We start from the raw sequence: 23,139 nt of genomic DNA on the forward strand, positions 1-23,139 counted from the left end.
CATATATTATCCAACTCAGCCTTTTAAAGTATGCAATGTAGTGGTTTTCAGTCTATTCCTAGATAGTACAGCCATCAACCACAGTCGATTTTAGAACATTTCATCATTCCAAAGAGAAATCCCTTTAGCAGTCCCTCTGTTTCTACCCTACCCCCCAGCCTTTGGCAACCACTAATCTACTGTCTCAAAATATTTGCTTATTCTGGACATTTCATACACATGGAATCATGTAATGTGTGGCCTTTTGTGTCTGGCTTATTTCACTTAGCATAATGTCCTCCAGGTTCAACCATGTTGTTACAAATACCAGAATTTCCAGTTTTTTGTTTTTGTTTTTTTGAGACAGAGTCTCATTTTGTCACCCTCGATAGAGAATCATGGCATCCTAGCTCACAGCAACCTCAAACTCTAGGGCTCAAGCAATTCTCTTGTCTCAGCCTCCCAAGTAGCTGGAACTACAGGCACCCGCCACAATACCTGGCTATTTTTAGAGACAGGGTCTTGCTCTTGCTCAGGTTGGTCTCGAACCTTAAGCTCAGGCAATCCACCTGCCCCAAGCCCCCAGAATGCTAGGATTACAAGCATGAGCCACTGTGCCTGGCCAGAATCTCCTTCTTTATGAAGATTGAATAATATTCCACTATATGTGCATCTATCGTAATTTTTTTTCGAGACAGAGTCTCATACTGTCACCCTGAGTGGAGTGTGGTGGTATCATCATAGCTCACAGCAACCTCAATCTCTTGGGCTCAGGCAAGCTCCCCAGTGGCTAAGACTATAGGCACCCGCCAAGATGCCCAACTTATTTTTCTATTTTTTTTAGTAGAAATGGGGTCTCACTGTTGAACTCAAGCAATTCACCTATTTCAGCCTCTCAGAGAGCTAGGATTACAGGTGTGAGCCACCATACCCAGCCTGTATATCATAATTTAAAAGAGTTTTTTATAGATTCTCCATCACTATAGACCCTGTCTACCACTTCTTTTCCTTAAAGGAGCTGCATTCCCAGTAGATTTTGTCAAAAACGTTGTGTTTCCGGCTTCATAGAGCTCAAAGTTGGAGGGCTGAGTGGGAAGGGGCCTTACAGCAACATCACAGGGTGGTCCATCAGTTCCTGCCCTAACAATCTCATCATTTCTCAAGCCAGCTCCTTCCACCCTTGGACAACTCTGATGGCTGGAAAGTGCAGCCTGGCTGGGCAGAGACCTGCCTCCCTGTAACTCATGTTCATTATTCACTGCTGTCCTTTAGGTACAACTGGAGTTAACCTCACAGTTTGAGAGTCCTTTAAACATTTGAAACCAGCTGTGCTATCTCTTAAATACCTCTGCTGGGCTGAGCGCTTCGAATTCTTTTAGCTGTTTCTCCTGGAGCTAAGAAGAGCTGGAGGGCACTGACTGCCCCTCTCCAGTCACTGCTGTAGGCCTGTGGACACGAGTGGGCACAGGTTGCCAGAGAAAGTCCAGGGATAACGATGGCTCAGAACTAATGAACCTGAATCTTCTTGTTTGTTTTCCCCCATCTGAGCTGATGAATTTCAAACTTGGAGGTAGAACTTTGAGAAAAAGCACCAAGTACAAACTCCTTAAGTAGAGCTTTTGAAGGCAGAGCTGACTCATAGTAGTACAAGTTACACTGTACTCTTGATTTCCATGTAAAGAATATTTTTTTAAGCTAGCCTAGTGGTCTTTTGGTCTTGGTCCAGCTTAGTGGTTCTCAACCCTGGAATAATCTGGGGAGCTCTTAAAACTACCAGCGCCCACCCCACCTTCCAAGATTCTGACTTAAATCCTAGGCAGTAGTGTTTTAAAAGTACCCCAGGTGCTTGTAATGTGCAGCTAGGGTTGCAGACCTTGGCTTCAAGTGTTCGACCTCTAACCTAAAATTCCCTGCAGCCCCACAAAAATGAGCAAATGCTGGATGTCAGCACAACATCCAAGAGTTGGTATAAGCCAGAGTACAGGTTAAGAGGATGCAATTTTTTTTTTTTCTTTAGAGATAGGGTCTCACTCTGTCACTCAGACTAGAGTTCAGTGGTATAATCATAGCTCACTGCAGCCTTGAACTCCTGGGCTCAAGGTATCTTCCTACCTTGGCCTCCCCAGGTACTGGGACTACAGACATAAGCCACTGTACCTGGCCATGTTTTCTAAGATGGAAATCTTGCTTTAAATTATGAAACCCATACAGCTTCAAAAGAAGTGAAATAATACAGAAATATACAAAGTAGAAAATGAAACTATTCCCATTTCTACTTCTATCTTTCTTCCCCCAAATAACCACTGTTAGCAGTTTGTTGAATTTTTTCAATGTACATGTGTGTGCACATACCCAACGCCCCCATGCACACCCCCAGCTAAATGTAATCATATAGTATACATACCATTTTGTGATTTTTTTTTTTTTTGAGACAGAGCCTAAGCTGTCACCCTGGGTAGAGTGCTGTGGCATCACAGTTCACAGCAACCTCCAACTCCCGGGCTCAAGTGATTCTCCTGCCTCTGCCTCCTAAGTAGCTGGGACTACAGGTGCCCTCCAAAATGCCCGACTATTTTTTGGTTGCAGCCGTCATTGTTGTTTGGCGGGCCCGGGCTGGATTCAAACCCACCACCTCAGGTGTATGTGGTTGGAGCCTTAGCCACTTGAGCCATAGGCGCCGAGTCAGATCTTTTTTTTTTTTTTCTTCTCTTAATATATTGTGGACTTTTCCCTATAACTATACAGAAAGGTTGAATTCTGTGTATGGAAACTTAAAAAAAAGGATACAGAAATTCTGGCCAACTTTATCTTTCATATAGTATATGAATCATCACTTACTTGATCTTTCAATCAATAGATATTCAACATTTCTTTTTTTACTGTAAAAAATATCTTTATGTGTATACACACAACACATACACATATGCATACTTGTGTAAATAAATCCTTGGAGGTGACATTGTTGAGTCAAAGGAAATTCAAGTTTGGGGACAGAGATTGTCGAACCTCCACCAACCATTCTACCCCACACAACAAAATTCCTAACAATGGCTATTTGCCTGTGTCAGAAGTTGAGCTTTGCTGAGCACAGCAGAGAGGAAGGTGTGAGTGTGTCAGATGGTGGGAAGGAAGCAGTGGGGTCACTTCCCCTGCAGGCTGTTTGTGGAGGCCACTGGCCTCTGGCCTTCCCTGGCTGCTGTGTTTCCCAGGAAGAGGAAACCACGCTGTGTGAGTTAACCTTTGCCTCACCCTCTCCAGGGTGTGACGGTGGCATGGGGCACGTTTGCAGGATGTGTGTGTTAAGGTCAGCATGCCTGGGTCATTCATTGATTTGGGAGTATATGGAATGAGAAGCTCCTTTTCTGACCCTTTCCTAGATATATTGGGTTGTATCCAAACCCTCTGGAAGCCCAGGAGTATAATTCTTTTGATAGTTCAGGAGAGGATACATTTGTTTAAAGTTTCCAGGACTCTACCTCATAGATGTCAATGTGCATGGAGTTTTTCTTCCCAGTTTCTATCATGGGGTGAACCTTGACTCTCTTTCAGCTTGGGCACACTGCCACCCTCGCTGGGCTCCTGGGTATTGCCCAAAGCATCCACTGCCCCTTACTGGGCCTCTATTGGAGCATCTGCTGGCCTGTCGCAGTCAGACTCATTTGCTCTGCTGAGCTGTCTTGGGACCAGAGGGACCAGGGTTGAAGGGAGGAAAGTACAAAGGTCCAGACACATACCCCCGAGTACCCTAGAGAATGTCCCAGTGGGGACTGTGCCCAGAATGGTGGAAACTTTTAAGTGCATTCTTTGCTAGGCCCAGTCCTAACTGGGGCCCTTCTAGGGGATAAGACTAAAATTCTTGGAGTGTAAGAGACTATGCTGGGCCCTTTGAAGGCAAGAACGTGGAAGGGAACTCACGTTTATTGAGCACCTACAGTGGCCCTGGCACTGTGGTTGTGCATTTTCTCTGTGTCCTCATTTATCTTCACAGTGAGACAGGTATTCTTACCCCCATTTTATGGATGGGGAGTTGAGGCCCAGGGAGAGTAATAACTGTTCATGAAACTGATCCAATTGATTCTAAACTGTGCAAAATAGAGTCTGGTGTCAATGTAGGGATCCTGACCCAGCCGCCTCCTGGATGGCTGTGATATTGACTGATACATCATCTGCACAGGAAGCACCCAGTTAACAGGTCGAACCACCAGGGTAAATCTTGTGTCAGGGACTCTGTCTTGTTCCAGGTGGCCTGTTGTTATTATTAAAGAGGATGGAGTGATCAGGTTATAGAGTGGACAGCCATGTTCCGTCTGAGTTCCATAACGTGCTATGAGTATGACCTTGGGTAGATCAGTTACTTCTTTAGGCCCCAGTCTCTTCATTTGTGAACTGGAGATGATAACAGCTCTTTCTTTATAGAATTATTGTAAATAATGGGATTATCTGAACAAAGAGCTTAGGATTGCCTGGAACATATTAAGTGCTTGATAAATGGGCATGGTCATTAGTGTCCTCTTTTTTTCTTTGAGGTAGAGTCTTACTGTGTCAACCTTGGTAGAGCACCGTGGTATTGCAGCTCACAGCAACCTCAAACTTTGGGCTTGAGCAATTCTCTTGTATCAGCCTCCCAAGTAGCTGGGACTACGAGTTCCCGCCACAACGCCGGCTATTTTTTGTTGTTGTTGTTGTTGTTGCAGTTGTCATTGTTGTTTAGTTGGCCTGGGCCGGTTTCCAACCTGCCAGCCTCCGTGTTGTAACCACTGTGCTATGGGCGCCAAGCCTAGTGTTCTTGTTATTACTGATGAGTTCAATTGATTGTACACATAAGAAGAAAGTTGGAAGAATTGACCATTTTTCTTTTTCTTTTCTTTTAGAGACAAGGTCTTGCTCTGTCACCCATGCTGGAGTGCAGTGTTATGATCGTAGCTCACTGCAGCCTCAAACTCCTGGGTTTTCAGTTATACTCCTGCCTCAGCCTCCTCAGTAGCTGGGACTCCAGGTGTGCATCACCACACCTGGCTACTTGTTTTATTTTTTGTAGAGATAAGGTCCAACTAGGTTGCCCAGGCTTGTCTCAAACTCTTGGCCTCAAGCCGTCCTCCCACCTCGGCCTCCCAAAGTGCTAGGGGTACAAATGTGAGCCATTGTGCCTGGCTGGAGCCATTTATTTAAGGCCCAGGTACGATTGTGACTCATGAGAGCTCCTAGTTTATACATTCATTTCCCCTCCAGGAACTATAACAAAAAGAAAAAGAAAAGAAAAGTCCTCTGACCCCAGAGGGGCTGCCCATAGCATGTCCCTCCTTTCCTCAGACACACTGGGGACAGTCACTGTTTTCCCCAGTCCTGGGCAGCAGAGCTATTTTTTGTTCCTCTACTTTTCCAGGCTGGGATGGTTATTAGTAGTGGTTCCACCACTGCTGTGCCCATGTGAGTGCCTGTGTCCCCTAACCCTATTTCCTGTTCCCCTCTTATGAAATCAGTTCATTCATCTCTTATCCTGGGTGTCTAAATGCTAACGTTTCTTGGGTACTTACTGTGTCCAGGCCCCATGTGGATCATCACATTTAATGGGAAGCTCCCTTCATAAACCACACTTTCAGCTAAGGAAACCCTGACTCAGAGACGCTGAGACACTTGCCCAAGCCCATCCAGCAGCAAAGTGGTAAAGATGGATTTGAATTTCAAGTTGTGTTCTTCCTCTGTGAAGCCAGCACTACCCCGGGTCCCTTCTGGGGCTGAATGCTTGGCGCCCCATCATGCCACCGTGCACTGCTCCCTGTGTGATTTATCAGTGTGAGTCTGGCTTTCCCTGTGGGGCCGTAAGGGCCTGGAGGTCAAATGCTTTGCCTCATCTTCTCTTTAGCTTGGCATAAAACCAGGCAGCAGACGCACACTCACTCTGTATTTGCTGGTTGCTTTGTTCCTTCGCTTCTTTGGGAGCATTAAGTGAGCACCTTTTAGGTGTCAATTTTGGTGCTGGGGTTATGATGCCGTGACCCACCATCAGGGAGCTTCCATTCTAATGAGGGCTAAATCACTCCATTGTCCAAGAGCCCCCAAAAGGTAACTATTCTTATGCGCATTTGCAGAGTAATGAATGTAATCTCTAGCAGTTTGGAGGTATCCTCTAGACCCTGTCACATGCTCCTCCTCATCTGCTAAATTATGTCAGCAATGGAGACCCACAACTCCCACAAACTGAGGTAGGCGCTGAGTGTGATGGACTCACTGTTCACTCTCCAGTGGTGCCAGTGCAGTGTGGGCATCTGCTATCACCCCTCCTCTGAGTCCCTTTAAAAAGCCCTTTGTTCACAGAAGCCTTGACTGATGGACATGTGGTTCTGGGAGGAGTCTTCCCTTGGCGTGTACCCCTTCCACCTCCAGAGCAATTCTGGGGTTCACTTCTGAGTTTATTGTGACTGCTCCATGAACACAGAGTCCTGAGAGACTCAGGAGTCAGGTGGGTCCTCCCACCTGCTTATCAGCCCTGTAGTCAACCTATAATTGTGCATTTTAGAGTAGAGGCCTCCCTGTACCACACCCAGGCTGTTCCCCGGATCTGTAGCATCACCTCCCTCCCCACCCCAGACAGGGACACCCACCTGAGATGAGAGTTGGAATTTTACTTATTTATTTATTTTTGAGACAGAGTCTCAAGCTGTTGCCTTGGTTAGAATGCCATGGCATCATAGCTCACAGCAACCTCATAGCTCACAGCAACCTCAAACTCTTGGGCTTAAGTGATTCTCTTGCCTCAGCCTCCCAAGTAGCTGGGACAACAAGTGCCTGCCACAACACCAGCTATTTTTTCTTTGTTGTAGTTGTCATTGTTTAGCTGGCCCGGGCCTGGTTTGAACCCGCCAGCCTCAGTGTATGTCTGTGGCCAGCACCCTACTCACTGAGCTACAGGTACCACCCAAGAGTTGGAATTTTAATAGGGCCTCACCCTGAGTGTGATCATCATTCTTAGGCCAGCTTAGAAATCTTAGCTTTGTGGCTATAGGCTATTGAACTTGATTTTGCTGGCAGGGTTTGAGTTGGCAAAGATGTACTTGTGTTCTGCTGCTTGGCTACTGGGGATTTGTTTCTGGGGCTGGGGACAGTCTTGCTGTTACCCACATCTTTGGTGCTTCGGACACCCTGAAATGGATTGTATCAGATCAGCCAGTCACTGTTGCAGTGTGTGCCCAGTAGACTGAAAGGCCCAGTGAGCCTTGGGGAAAAGGGAAAGGCAGATTCTGCTGCTGGGGAGACCTGGGAGGGAGATGGACTCACCCATGTTAAATAGAGACTGACCAGCATGTGTCAAGCATTCAGTTGTTCTAAGTCAACAGCTAGCAAACAAAAGCAGATGTAAAAACTGATTGTTATTATAAGCTTGTGATTGTGACAAGCTTACTAGAGCACCACAAGGGACAGTCAGACTTGCTAGGCTAGTGGGGGCCCAGGTCAGATGTTGAAGGTCTGGAGGCACTTCTATCTGGGTACAGCCATGTGTTGTCAAGAAGGGTCATTGACACCAGGCTGCTTCTTCCAGCTGGGCTTCTTCCAGCTGGGCACAGTAAGCCACAGCAGGCAGGAGACGAGACATAAGCCCAGCATCTAATGTTGCCACTCACACTGCCAGCAGTGGCTCTGGTGACCTCTGTCCTGCTGGGTGGCCTAAATCTAGAGGACAGCTTGGCCTAATTTGGGGCTGATATAGCCTCCTCTGCCCAACCCCCCATGATAGAACTTAGCACATGGAGCACTTTTAAAATTTTTTTTTAAATTTAAATTTTATTTTTTTGAGACAGAGTCTCATACTGTTACCCTGGTTAGAGTCCCATGGCATCTTAGTTCACAGCAACCTCAAACTCTTGGGCTCAGGCCATCATCTTGCCTCACCCTCCCAAGTAGCTGGGACTATAGGTGCCCGCTACAACACCTGGCTAATTTTCCTATTTTTAGTAGAGATGGGGTCTCACTCTTGCTCAGGCTGGTCTTGAACTCTTGAGCTCAGGGTATCTTCCCCCCTCACCCTTACACAGAACACTTTGAATGGAAGGTTTATGCTTATTGGTACCTTAGATGGGCTGATATCACCATCTTAGGGAAGACCTTGTTGTGATGAACAAGGAATAGGAAGGCAGAGCAGTGAACGTCTCCAGATATAAACTCCCTTTTATTGGCTGCTGAATTGTGTTCATTCCATATCCTTTAGCAATCAGTCCCAAATGTTAGGTATCCCTCCATCCCCAGACCCCAGATGACTTAGGGAAGTGGAAGAGCTGGGTTCTGAAGATATCCTGTGACCTTGAGGACCCTAGAGAAAAGTGACAGCCCACCCAGGGGAATAAGGTGTACCTTTCTCTGCATGGTGGCAGCCCCAAACCAGAGTGCACAGTTTTGGGGGTGGAGTATAGGTTAGATTTCTCTCCACTTCTCCCCATGACCAGGCAAACTGGGCAGTGAACAACTTCCCCAAATGTATACAATGGCCATAGTCCTAGCCAGATAATCATGTGAGCAGGTGAAGGAAGATTATCATTGAGTTTCCATGTGGCCTAGAGCCAGGGATAGCTGGCCAGGGTCCAGGGAAAGTAAGGGTTCCTCTAGTGAACTGAGCCACAGGGCCAGAGAGAGACATGTTCCCTCCATAGCTCCTAACTCTTTGCCTCTCATTGTACTTTTTGTCAGCAAGGGGGGGGCAAGAAATACTGGAATTTTCTTTTTTTTTTTTTTTTGACAGAGCCTCAAGCTGTCCCCCTGGGTAGAGTGCCGTGGCATTACAGCTCACAGCAACCTCCAACTCCTGGGCTCAAGCGAGTCTCCTGCCTCCGCCTCCCAAGCAGCTGGGACCACAGGTGCCCGCCACAAGGCCCGGCCATTTTTTGGTTGCAGCCGTCATTGTTGTTTGGCAGGTCCGGGCTGGGGATTTGAACCCGCCACCTTAGGTGTATGTGGCTGGCGCCTTAGCTGGCTGAGCTATAGGCGCCGAGCCGGAATTTTCTAACTAAATATAAGGCAGGTCCTAAGCCTTCTAGGAATGGTTGGCTGTAAACCTGTGGTTGTTAATTAGTCACAGCACAGATCAGATCATGGACATCATTCCATGGGAACTGAGCTGGGCTTCATTCAGAGTACCCTGGATTGAGCTGTTGAGTCTGATTTATATCAAGGCCATTTTCTTGTTGAAAGGAGTCAGGCTAATGAAGGACAGAAGCACCCAATGAGAATACAAGTTTGGAAGACTCTTAGACTTTGCTAGGCCTAGTGAGCTAGGCAGCCCAGTGCAACTTCAGAATGGGCAGGCTGCTCAGACGGGGGCTGAGCAGATTGTCCAGAGAGTCCCTATGCTGTGTTGTGGTGGTGATTCTCCTCCTCTGTTGAGGTTGAGAGGGGCAGGAGAGCATGAGCCTCTGGGTGTCCTCTGCCTGGCTGACCCAGGGGAAGCTGGAAGCAGTTGCTGGTGTGTAGTGAGATAGACGCCTGCCATCTGCCCCGAATGGCCAGAGACAGGGGAAATAGAATCCATGGGCTTTTAAAGTCCAGAAGGAAGGGAAACTCCACCCGGGAAACATAACCCCAAGTAAAGTGTTGGGAAGCAGGATGTTTAATTGCTAAACCTTTCTTGAGATGCAGCTGCCGGTAATGTTATCTTGGCTACTCCTGAGGCCAGAGGAGAGTTTATCTGGGCCCCAATGGAGGCTGTAAACAGAACTGGCTTTCTCAGATGACCTCTGCCCTGTCCCCCTTCCCCGTCACCTGCTTTTCTCCACGGTTTATCGCTGAAGTTTCCAGTGGCGACAAGTCTTCCATTTCAGGTAGACTTGAGAAGCTGGTGTTGGAATAGGGGCTAGCGATAGGTCAGGCGGGAATTCTGTGTATCCATCACTCATCTGAAGCGATAATCCAGGATGTTCAAGGTTTGGAAGAAAGCAGTTGAGCCTCCTGCCAAGGTGAGATAAAGAGGTCTGGAGACCATCCCGTATCTCCAGGCTTATCTGTGGGGGTGTGGGGTCTCTGGCCATCTCCTCAACTCAGGATTTAGACTGAGGGGGAGCCTCTGGCAATTCCCAGAAGTTTAAGAGAACCAGGGAATGGGGGCTTTTTCCCCACCCCCATGCCCAAGTCTTGCTTGTATGACGCTGGAAGTGGGGTGCAGGATGTTAGCAGGAGCAATCTTTTGCCAAAAAAGGAAAGAAATGCTTTCGGTGGTGGTAGGGAAGCACGGCCATGTCTTGGTCAGGTGGTTGTGGACCACAAGGCTTATGCAGACAGTTCTCTGTCACCCTTTTCTTCTGGCTGGTTTTCTAGAGTATGTGGGTTCAGATCAAAGGTTACACATACAGGACTCTTGTGAACTTTCAACTATTTTGAGGAGTGAAGATAGCATATTCAGGTCACGTGGGGCTAGTGCTAGGCTAAGAATTAGGACATCTGGGTTCCCATCCCAGCTCTGCCACTAATGAGTGTCAGAACAATTGCGCTTCGGGCCCTGCAGCCCTGAATCCTACGCCCATTGTCTCCAGCAGTGTTTTTCAATCATTTTTATCTCACAGCACACTTGAACCTAGAGTTAAACTTCTGCGGCACACTTAAATTATGTTTATCAAAAAGAAGAGTTAAAAAAAAAGAACATACTTACTGTGCTTTGAACTTCTTTCAAAAATAATTTAATTAATAATCTTGAAAAAATTTCACAGCACACCTAAGATCCTCTCATGGCCCGCTAGCTGAAAACCGCTGGTCAAGAGGAGGAGCCTGAGGGCCTGAGAGGCTGCACTGAGGTCTCACAGCCAGTAAGGAGGGTGCTGGGAGAGGAACTCAGCTGTGGCCCACTCCAGACTCTGCTCCTTCTCACCTGGCCTTGCCCCTTCCTTCACAAAACACTACCCTGTGCCTTAGGTTCCTCCTTTGCAAAAGCAGAGGCCTCCCAGGATCCTCCCAGCTGCCAGGGACTAAGGGTCTGCAATTAATTAGAGAAGCCTAATTGCTGGAGGGGAGGGAGGATGGGTGTGTTAAGCTCTAGTTAAGCCCTTCCTCTGGGCTCCCCTTGGTCAGCTTAGGAGAAAGGCACTATCTACTGTCTCCCTGGGGAAGGCTGGGCCCTGGGATGTGGGGCGGAGGTCAGGGAGGCCGCACCTGGTACTCACAGAGCATCTGCTCCCCTGCCTGGGACCTGCAGGAGGAGGAGATGCAGGTGGGGAGAGGAGATGGAGCTGGAAGTCAGAGGGGGAATGGGGTAGGTTATAACCACTGTGAAAATCCCAGAGCCCTACCACAGTTGGTGTGGCCAGTTGTAGGAGGGTATCCTCTGTGTCGGTCTGGTTTTGGAGTATTCCTGACTGCTGTCTTCTGTCTGGGTCCCCGAGTTCTGTCTCCTCTTGGTCTCAGGCTCTCAGAGTTGCCTTCACTCCCCTGTGTTCTCAGTGAACTCCCTGAGGTTCTTAAGGATGTCCAATCTTTTCTCTTCTCTGGTGTACATTGGAAGAATAAGAGTTGTCTTGGACCACACATTAAATACACAAATTCTAACGAAAGCTAATTAGCAAAAAAAGGTCATGCATGCTTTTTATGGTATCTAATACCACAGATAAGCAAAAAATTAGTCCTCACAAAATGAACCTGCAGCCTGCAGCCTAAGAGCTTTACTTAATGGCTAAGTACCCTAGTTCCTGCCTGTAATCTTAGCACTTTGGGAGGCCAGGGTGGGAGGATTGCTTGTTTTGTTTTTTTTTTCAATTTTTTTTTTCAATTTTTTTATTAAATCATAACTGTACATTAATGCATTTATGGAGTACAATGTGATAATTTGATATACAATGTGGAAAGCTTACATCAAACTTGTTAACATAACCCACACCTCTCTTATTTGTTGTGGTAAGACATTTATACTCTACTCTTAATAGTTTTACAATGTACCATTGCTTTATGCACAATAGACGAGGTCCCACCATGAGGTCAAGAGTTTAAGACAAACCTGGGGAAAAAAGAAAAACCCCCATCCCTCCAAAAAAAAAAAAAAAAAAAAAGAAAAGAAGACAGAAAGAAAAAAAGAAGAGAAAAAGGCGTTATTCAGTCCAGAGTAATTAGTTTGATTTAAATATACAAACTTCTGGGCGTCAATCATAGGGCTGCGCCTGTGGCTCAAAGGAGTAGCCACCAGCCCCATATGCCGGAAGTGGTGGGTTCAAACCCAGCCCTGGCCAAAAACTGCAATAAAATAAAATAAAATAAAATAAATATCCAAACTCTGTGGGGGGGGGGGCACTGCTCTTGCCTGTAATCCTAGCACTCTGGGAGGCCAAAGTGGGAGGATCCCTTGAGCTCAGCAGTTACCAGACTGAGCAAGAGTAAGGCCCCATTTCTACTAAAAATAGAAAAATTAGCCAGGTGTTGTGGCAGGTGCTTATAGACCCAGCTAGTTGTGAGGCTGAGGCAGGAGGATAGCTTGAGCCCAGGAGTTGCTATGAACTAGGCTGATGCTACAGCACTGTAGCCTGGGCAGCAAAGTGAGACTCTGTCTACATATATACATATTATATTTATACATACATGAGTAAATAAAAAATATCCAAACTCCTAAATTTACATATAGGGAGATAGTCCAGTGTGGTTAAGAGCATAGGGATTGAACTCAGCTAGACCTGGGTTCAAGGCCTTTGCTCTGTATTTTATTAGCTGTATGATATGGGCAAACCTCACCTTTCCCCTGTAACATATGGGGATAACGGTGGTAGCTACCCTACTGGGCTGAAGATTAAATGGGCTCAGGCATGTAAATGCTTTATACTGTACTGGTATCTAGTAACGTTTGGTTACCTAAACATTAGGTAACATTAAGTTATCTAAGTGCTGTTGCAATTTCTCATATGAGATATACATTTATTTACGTATGATATAAAGCAAAGCATATCCCCGTTTATTGTAGTAATAGCCAGTAGTCTATTTTCAGCTCTTGAGGATAGGAGTGGGCTTGTACTTGATGTTCTTCCTTATCAGGGTCCTGTGTCATAAGTGCCTCATCTCTGGGTGGCAACATTCGGCCCTATTTGCTTGGCTTTATGGCCCTTTCCTGGGTTGCATTTCAGAATAAACAATGGCATGAGGCTGCAGCTGTGACTTAGAGAAGGGAGAGGGAAAGGGACTGGATTCAGAGCTTTCTTCATTGTCTATTAACTGAACATCGAAGCATAAAGCCTCTCTGCTCCTGTGCGCAAGCCCTGTTCCAGGCACCTGGGGCCCAGCCGGCCTGCTAGTAAGGTGTCTGGATGTTTCTCCTCTTTGTTGACATCCGTCCTTCTCACCAGAGCCCAGACCCCTGCCTTCTCGGCCTATTTTGCTCTCTTCACTGGTAGAGTTTCCACCCCAGACCTACAGGATCAGAATCACTAGGCAAAAACCCCAAGAATCTGAATTTTTATGGAGCTCCCCAGGTGGTCCTGATGGTATCCTGGCATGGGAACCACTGCTGGGGATCTACAGCTACTGCCTGTCTCCTGCCTCACCTGTGTGACATCAGTGCTGTCCCTTCACTGTGAACCTCAGGGACTAGCAAGAAGTTCAGAAGGGCCCTGAGGCTGTAGGAAGGGATGCATGGCTCTAGCTCAGGCCTCTCCCAGAAGGGACAGAAGTAGCGGGAACAGATTATGTAGGTCAGATTGTGTATGTTAGGGCCTTTCTCTCCTTCTCCTGTGTCCTCCTGGGCCAGGCAAGCCTTCCAGAGTAGCCTGAGGCACTGTAGAACCTGATGGAGCCTTGGGAACTGGGGTGACAATATGGCCCCAAAATGCCTTCATTGTGAGGCACCTGAAAAGTTTCCAAACCTTCCAGGAAATATCTTTCCTTCGAATCTACTTTTCATCAGAGGACCAGTTTAGTTGTCCAAATATAGCCAAATATTTTCTGAGCACCTGCCTTGTGCCAAGCATTGAGCTAAGGCTTAAGAATACTGAGATGAATCACACATCTCTAAAACACTGTGATTTCCTGAAGTGACTGATTCAGAGTGAGTTCTGAGGATCAACTGCAGCAGAATAACCTGGAGTTTGCTACAAGTGTCAATGTCCAAGCCTAAAAACCTGGATCTTGGGAGGTGCCTATGGCTCAGTGAGTAGGGTACTGGCCCCATATACTGAGGGTGGCAGGTTCAAACCCGGCCCCAGCCAAACTGCAACAAAAAAATAGCCGGGCATTGTGGCGGGTGCCTGTAGTCCCAGCTACTTGGGAGGTTGAGGCAAGAGAATCGCCTAAGCCCAGGAGCTGGAGGTTGCTGTAAGCTGTGATGCCACGGCACTCTACAAGGGTGATAAAGTGAGACTCTATCTCTATAAACAAAACAAAACAAAAACTTTTCTCTCCTTATGCAGAATTTCAGAGAATGGGCCCCAGGCACCTATAATTTTGGGATGCTCCTCAGAGAATCTCTTTGGATCTAAAGTTGGGGAATCAGTGGAAATTAGCTACTTTCAAAAAATTTAATGACCTCAAATTTAATGACCTTTTGTGTTCATTGTACAAAATACATATACATAAAAAGAGAGAAATTAAAACTACTTTTTTTTTTTGAGACAGAGCCTCAAGCTGTTGCCCTCAGTAGAGTGCTGTGGCATCACAGCTCACAGCAACCTCCAACTTCTGGGCTCAAATGATTCTCCTGCCTCCACCTCCCAAGTAGCTAGGATTACAGGCACCTTCTACAACACCAAGCTATTTTTTGTTGCACCCGTCATTGTTGTTTGGTGGGCCCAGTCTGGATTCGAACCTGCCAGCTCAGGTATACGTGGCTGTTGCCTTCGCCACTTGAGCTACAGGCACCAAGCCAAAACTGCTTGTTTTAATCCTACTCTTCTAAGATAATCATCCTTAGAATTTTATGGAATGCCCCCGAGATATGAGTGTATCTATGTGTATGTGTTTACATACAATACTATGTATACGAGTATATGTATCCACAGAGATACATACACAGGAGTATATGACATCCACAGAGTAGCTGACAGTGCGAGGCTCTGGGGACACACGAGATGAGAAAAAGAATGGTCATGGACATACAGGACCCCTGCAGTCTGGTTAAATGATATCTGGAAGCTTGAAGCCCAGCCTTGGTCACCTGTTCACCTGCTCCTCCCTTTTACCCACAGGTATACATCATCAACGTGACCTGGTCCGACTCCACCTGCCAGACCATCTACCGGAGATACAGCAAGTTCTTTGACCTGCAGGTGAGTTGCTTGAGCTCAGGTGGTGACCTGAATCTCATGGGGGGGCTGGTCTCCCTCATGTCCTCACTCATCTGAGATCCCCCAGTAGAGTCCTCAGAGTCAGAGCCCAAGTGGAGCAGAGGGATAGAAGAGGGATGGATGCTCAGTGGTGGGCCTCAGCCTGTTTCAATCTTAGGCATTGCAGGCAGACATTTTTGGCTTCCTCAGATGATCTGAATAGTCATATTTTGTCACCTCACTTCACCTGGGGTAGGTAGGAAGCTGCTGTGGAGGGGCAGGAGGATGGCCACAGGTGCTCTGTGCCTGAGCAGACATGTCAACATACATCCAGAGTGAGACACAGGCCACCACATCATCTTTGCAGACAAAGAAAAGCAAACATACAGAGAAGACCGAAACAGAAAATAAGCAATTGCTTGAACTGCAGACACAACTGGGCATACCGCTGTGTCTGTCTAACCCAAAGAGGCATTTGCCACCCAGCTTGTACATGTGGATGGTAGGTGTTATCTCTAATACACATAGGCATGTTCACATGGGCGATGGTAGTATAGATCCTGCAGTTACCACTGCAGACATCCCCTTGGTGACAGCTAATTTAGTTAGGCATCTTTTGGTTACAAGTGACAGTTTTACACTCACACTGGCTTACATAAAAAGGAGACATGGTTGGAAGGATGTTCCAGGGTCCACAACCAAGGTCCACTCCCTTCTTGGCAGGCCATTGGTGGTGAGTGTTCTTGAGAGGTCTGCTGCATGTTTGTCTCCTAATGCTTGATTTTATCTCATTGTCCTTATCGTTGTAGCTTGAGACAAGCCAAAGGTGAGCCAGCTTCCTGTGTTGCAAATCCTCTCCTAATCCAACAGCGTGAGATTGAATGTCTCACCGAGTATGGGGGTGAAAGCCACTCCTTGTCCTTCAGACTCTTCCTCCTCCCCCCTTAATTCCTGTCCAGTCTCCTTGGGTGCAGTGTGAACTTGTAGGGTTTGCAGACACCCTATCAATGGGCGAAGTGTGCTGGACAGGAAATGATCACTCATTCGGGAAGAGGGAGCCTTGAAAGGACCCATTGATGAGCAGGAGGGGGCCTGAGAGCCAGTAGGAACTTCCAAACCAGAACTTTTCTTCTCCCTCCTTCCGTTCTGGTCCCCCAGTCACTCCAGAGTTGTAGACTCTCACAAGAAAGGAATGCTGCTCCCCCATCCCGCCTCTCTGTTGCCTGGAGGGGACACACAGGCAGGGAGCAGCTTATGCAGTGTGCTGGCTCTGGCTTTGGAAGGCCATAAGCAGAGCCAGGCTTCTCCCTGTGGGTCATCGCCAGCCTGTAGATGCAGTTTGGAAAGGCATCTTTGTGAACCCATGTTGCATGCTGTGGTGACTTGTCCTTTGGAAAAACCTTTCTTATTTATCAGAGTTACTGATGTTAATATGGCGACTTCTATAGAGGAAGTTGCTAACTCCATCTCCGGCCATTGGTGGACCTCAGAACTCAGCTTTTTAGGCCCTGGAGACACATGGCCTGGAACTGGTTACTGGCTCTAACAATATGTGACTCTGGACAGGTTCCTCACCTTTTCTAAGCTCACTTTCCTCATCTGTAGAATGAAGATGCAACTAGTACCCACCCAGCAGGGTCGAACGGGCTGCCCCATGTTGTTCCTGACACTTGTTTCCCAGCGAGTTGCCTGGTGTTGCCAGGTGCAGGCCTGGGCCCAGCGCCTCCCCCCATGCCATTCTGCTGCTTTCCTCACTTGGCCTCATCCGTGCTGACGGGCTGCCCTGTGCCCGATCCTGTGCCAAGGTGTTCAGAGTAACAGGAGCCCCGGGCCCTCTCGGGAGCTGGCCTCTGGGGAAGTAGGGGAGTGTGCTGGGCTTGTGGTGTGGCCCACAGGGGCAGCTCTCAGAAAGGTTTTGCTCTTTCCCTTTAGTCTGAACCCCTGTGGACCCTGATGGGCCCAGGCTCACTGAGCCAGCTTTCCTGGGGGAAACTGCTGAACTGGCTTCGCCAACTCCTGGTACTGGGCCTCCTGGCAACCACAGATGTCTTCGTGATTCTGGTGGAAGCTCTATCCCAGAAAAAGAGTATATACGTGCAATTTTACTTATAGTGTCAGGTGTTCATAGACCCACCCTCCTGTGGACCTCCAGTAAGGAACCACTGAGCAAAATCAGTTTAGATCACGAATCTTACATAATCACATCTGGTACTACTTGGGCACCATTTGGTGGTCTATATGTGGCACTCCGGTAATAGCAGGGGGCCTGCTCACCCATTCATTGGGCCCTGGAATCTTCTCCCTTCCCCTGTCCCAGCATGGGTCCCCCTGCACTTCTCCTCTCTTTTTTCTTTCTTCAAAAGGTATCTTCTGGGCCTGGTGGAGGTTGGTTACCACAAAGAGGCCCTGGGTTTTTACCTCTCTAATGCAACCTGGGAATTGTGTAAAGACATATGAAGTCCCTTATCCTTTCTGTCCGTGAACTGAGAGCCAAAGGGTACATGCAGATCCAATTTCATCTGGAACAGCACACATACCCTCTAGTACTCCCTCTAAGGGTGCACAGAGAAATGGGCAGCTGTGCCCTGGCCTTCAGCACTCCACAGCCAGTAGGCCAGGAGACATGCAAAGAGTGCTCTGTCTGACATACGAGCACAAACCCCACAGTCTCCGTTTTTCCATCTCTCCATAGCAGGCCCGCATCAGCACAGTACCCCCCACCCGCCCTGTGTGCAAATAAAACTTGAAGCAGAACATCTCTCTGGGTTATTATCTTCAAAGCTTCTGCCAGGACCTAACTGCTTTGTGTGTGGAGCTCTCAAGAAATCCTTGGAAATGAACAATCTCAGATATATCCCAGGGCACCCTCAGATGTACCCTGAGGGCACAGCAAGTAAGAGGGAGTCAAGAGTCGGAGGCTTGGAGAAGAGCCAGTGTCCCTTTGGCATTAATGAGTCTTCTGCAGCGTACTTAGTTCTCTGGTGGCCCACTGGGGAGCTGTTCATAGGGAGTGGGGTGAGTTGGTGGGTCAGGGAAAAGAGCAGAGAGAAGGTGCCATCACCCAGTAACTGCGCATTCCATGCCGTCTGAAGCTTCAGGACTGCAAAGAATAGGCTGGTTACCTTAGTGCTCCTCCCACACCCCACCTGTGTTCTCCGTTTACTGGCTGCTGCTGCTGTTGCCTGTGAGGCCCTGGATTGGGGTTGCCCGATAAATAGGAGTTGCCCCATTAATTTTAAATTTCAGGAAAACAGCAAATGCTTCTTTTAGTATAAGTATGTTTCAAATATTGTATGGCATACACTTATACTAAAAAGTTCTTTGTTGTTTACCTGAAATCCAGATTTTACTGTGCATCTTGTATTTTCACTTGTGAAATCTGCAAGTCCTTCCCTGGGTGTGAGAGTAAGTGTGAGGACAGCAGTAGATAGGCCAGCCCGCCTTGCAGAATAGTGAATGCACCTGTGCTGAGGTCACTGAGGCCGTGGTTCTTGCGCAGCGTAGAAGTGGACATTGAGAAGGACAAGGCTATTTCCTCTTAGGGTCTGTATCTAGTGGGGAAGGCAGACTTTTCAGCAATTAATTCCACTACAGACAGAATAGATTGAGGTACAAGTAACTTGGTGTGGGATCAAAGAAGATGCCCATGTGGTCTTGATCGGTGACCGCAGCCTAGAGTGACACAGCCACACACCCCCAACCCAGTTTAGGGAGATTTGGTTGCTTTTTGAGAATCCTAGTTATAGGGGTAAAGCGTGTCGCTAATATAGACACCTATTTTAAATTGTACATGAACTTCATGGCCACTCTGCATTTGTTTCTTCCTTCCTTCTTCCCCCTACCCATCCATGAGTCCACCTTTTGCATCCCAGGCAGGATGCCAGCTCCGGGGATACACTGGTGATCCAAACCAGATCTGGTTTCTGCCTTTACAGCCCTTACAGCTTAGTGAGGGAAGACAGATTTTAGTTTGAAAAAAAAAAATAACAAAACAACCAAACAATATTATTTTATACTATTCCAGATGTTACAAATAAAGGTGCTGTAGATATATGATAAGGCAAATTTATATTCTGGGATCAGGGTAGGCTTCCTGAAGAAGTGTGTTTTATCTGACAGATCAATGAGTTATTTTATCCTATTTTACTTTTGAGATCAGTTCTTTTGTGCTTGCATGAAACAAAAGACTCTGCCCCCAGATAAATGCATGAATGCATAGCTACAATTCTAATAACCTTTTCAGTCATTCACACTCCCCTAAAACCCATCTGGGAGCACCAGGATAAGCCCCTCATCTCTGCTTCAGACCTTTTTCCCTCCTCTTATCTTCTGCCTTCAGACCAGTGGTGGTTCTGTCCCCTCCACACAGGGGGTGCTGCACACTGAGCCTAGCCCCTCTCCCCACCCTCTCCCTTCTCTCCATGCAGAAGTCCAGGCATGGAGGCTTTAGTCCAGTGTGGCAGCCACTAGCCACAGGTGGCTATTATTTAAATTTAATTTAAAAATTAAATTTAAAAAATTAATTTAAGGGCGGTGCTTGCAGCTCAGTGAGTAGGGTACCGGCCTCATACACAGAGGGTGGTGGGTTCAAACCCAGCCCCAGCCAAACTGCAACAAAAAAATAGCTGGGCATTGTGGTGGGCACCTGTAGTCCCAGCTACTCAGGAGGCTGAGGCAAGAGAATCACCTAAGCCCAGGACCTGTAGGTTGCTGTGAGCTGTGAGGCGCCATGGCACTCTACCGACGATGACAAAGTGAGACTCTGTCTCTAAAAAAAAAAAAAAAATTTAAAATTAAATGTTTCGTTCCTTAGCACACTTGCATGGACTCAGTAACCATAATGGCAAGTTCTATTGTCCTATGCTGTTTAGACCATCCAGAACACACGACAGACTAGACCTGGCTTTCTGTCCGCCCCAGACTGCTCTGCCACTCTCCCCCCCAGGTTGCCCCCTAAAGTCTTGCAGGGCCCCAGCAAGGAGAGGGAGACTTTGTTCCTGAATTATGTGCCCCATGCACAGAGCATTCGGTTCAGCAGCTATTCCAAACAACTCTTCTGGAAACCAGGTCAGCGTCCAGAGAGGGCTTCTAAGAGCATTTCACATGTCAAGTGGAGAAGAGGAAAGAGTGAGGCTTTTGGTCTCCAAGTGGAAATGGGCTTCTTCTAAAAATAACTCAGCACTCAGCCCTACCTAACCAGAAAAGGGACCTGTCGCAGAGAGAGCAGACCAGATCAAGGACTTTGAGGCCTGTTTGGTTATAAAGGGTCTGGGGTGCTTGGAGGTGTAGTTAAGGGGACAGGGGAGGGACTGCAGATAAGTTGCCTTCTTGCTGGCGGCTGGTCCACATTTCCAGCCTCTGTTGATCTTGCCTGGGTCCTTCACTGCTAAGTGTCTCCCCCATGGCCTGGTCCCACCAAGCAGGGACCGGAAGGCTCTCTGAAGTCCTGGCTTCACAACCTGCCTGACAAGGTGCTGGCTACAGTAATTGCTCTGCAAACATTGGCTCCCCGGTGCTGCTGGTGCTTTAGTCTGAACTGCAGCCAGCTGGTGCACAGGGTTAATATTTGATCAGAGCCAGGAGAGGCTCTTTAGCTTCCCCTGCACCTCTTAGAAGATGGACTTAAGAGGGTTGTTCAGGTTTGCTCATTTGCTCTAAAGGACTTAACTTATTTTCAAGAGCTTTTATTTCTCTTCCTTGTTCATCCCTTCAGCTTCTCCACCCACACACCCCTACTTTCCAGCTCTCACATTACCCAGCTAGTGATGGGCGAACAAAACTATAATCCCTGAATCATTAAAAACCAACCTTGGAATGGATGTGGATATGGGTGTGGGTGTGTTATGATGTAATTTATGGAGCTATATGGGATCATTGCATTAGAATGCAATGCTATGTGGGATCATTTTTAGAATTAGAAGACTTCTTATTCCAAGTCCTTCACACTGTAGGTGAACATCTGTGTTGATTTTTCCATTTATTAAATTTATATGAGCCTTTATTAGGTTCGATGCCCAGAGTGGGCCTCAGTTGAGGTCAAACCTGCATGATCCTTGGTGTATGCCAGAGATCAGCTTGAGGGCAGAAAAGGCAGGGCGGGGTCTCCTGCAGGTGCTTTGCCTTTTAATCAGGGAGGGAATTTGTTAGAGATATTGACCCTAGAGGCAAGGGGATAGAAGACTGGGGAGGTAACCTGCCAAGTGCTAAGAATGATTTTGTACCCAGGATTCCAGAGAGTTTCAGCACCCTCTGGGCTGGCCAGGCAATTCCAGTTTCAGCAGTGCAGTGATCTGTGGGTTACTGTGATTGCTCACACACCCTAGACAAAGGAGAACATCGGCCTTGACTGAGATCAAGTGTCAGGCACAGGCAGGCACAGAGAGCCTCACATTGTTCATTGTGGCAAAAATGGGAAACAACCTACATGACCATCCATGGAGGGTTGCTAAGTAAACTGTGATATGCTTATACTAATTAGCACAATAGAACAAATGAGATTGAGCTCAATTCCATGGATGGATCTCTAAGAACTGTTAATGAATGAACAATCCATTTTCAAGACAATATTTTTAGTATAATAACAATTATACAAAAACTCTCCCAACAACAAGGTTTATATGTAAGCAAACATTTTTAAAAGCTCAAGCTAGAAGACTGTAGCCCAGATTGGTAACAAAGTAATCTCTAGACTGGGGTTAGGGACATCACTGGGGAGGAGGGAGGAGCGGTTGATCAAAGGGGAACCTTAGCCTCAATCTGTGATGTTTTACTTTTTAAATAGGAAAGTGCATTCATGTGTTATTTGCAACATATATTTAATAATTAAAAAGTTGCCTCTGGAAGGGTCGGGAAAATGAGATGTCTAAAATAAAATACACCCTCATGGTCATGACAGCATAATGGGACAGAAAACACAGGTTAAAAAAATAGACATTAAGAGCATATCTAATAAGAGAAAGAAAATGAAAATTATTACAGAATCATACACATTACCTCATATTTCCTGGACCATCATTTCTAGATCATTCCTGTGGAATATAGACTGGTTAGATTCTGTTACAACCAACTCTAGGGACCTGTCCAAATTATCTTGTCAAACTGGAATCTTGTAGTGAAATATTACTCAAAATTCATGAACTGTGTATTGGAGCAAGAAGTACTTGGGCAGCAGTTCTTGTGTCATGATGAAACCATACTAAAGAATTGTGGGGTGGAGCGCTGTGTAAGGAGCACCGTGTAAGGGCATGTGCTGCGGGGCCAGGATGGTTGGGGTCCAAGACCAGCTCTAGCCCTAGTTACTAGCTGTGTAAGCTTTGAGGGTGAGTAATAATACCTGCCTCATAGGGCAATAGTAAGAGCAGAATGAGAGAATCTCTGTAAAGAAAACCCTTATAATAGTGACCAACACAGATTCTAGACAGGGAAGTTAAAACATCACCAATCAGGCCCTCAGAAACTTGAAGAGAAAATAACTAGGGATCCCCACTCCGTCTGGAGACAGAGGTTTCTTCCTGTACCCATTAATATAGACTTCGCTTTCACCAAATAGCTGCGTCTGCCTCCAGACAGGAGAGGCAGATGGTGGTGGTATTTTCTTTTCACCTCCAAAGTTTAATTACAAATTCACTTCCCTCCCAGTGCCGCTGTTAGGAATACACCGTTTTTGAAAAGTAATTATTAGTTGACAGCTTTTCCTTGATCTTGGAAAGAGGATCTGTGGTATTCCTGATAGAAAAGGGAGGGAATCCATAGGCTGTGAAGATTCCAGGGGCTCCTGGGAATTTGGGGCTGGCTACCCTCCTCCTGGGGGCTGTCTTGGCTGTTCCCTTTAATCTTGCCCTGCAGCCTGAGGGTAAAGTCCAGCTTCCTGGGGTCTCTCCTGATTCCCCTCTGGCAGGTCCTTGTGGGTGGGAGTGAGGGCCTGGGAAAGATGGTACCTCAAGGCAAGCTCTGG

General features: G+C 47.0%; 1 protein-coding gene across 2 annotated transcripts in view; it reads left to right on the forward strand.

Annotated features, from left to right (window-relative positions):
* SH3PXD2A (SH3 and PX domains 2A) overlaps positions 1-23,139 on the forward strand; it is a 240,458-nt gene that overhangs the window by 36,118 nt on the left and 181,201 nt on the right. For both annotated transcript variants that reach the window (XM_023511719.1, XM_003787195.3), the window contains exon 2: positions 15,108-15,188. In XM_023511719.1, coding sequence (XP_023367487.1) covers positions 15,108-15,188 — 81 coding nt within the window. The remainder of the gene's footprint in view (positions 1-15,107; positions 15,189-23,139) is intronic.

Source organism: Otolemur garnettii, unplaced genomic scaffold, assembly GCF_000181295.1.
Source record: "Otolemur garnettii isolate 467f Iridium unplaced genomic scaffold, OtoGar3 scaffold00021, whole genome shotgun sequence".
NCBI classification, from domain to species: domain Eukaryota; kingdom Metazoa; phylum Chordata; class Mammalia; order Primates; family Galagidae; genus Otolemur; species Otolemur garnettii.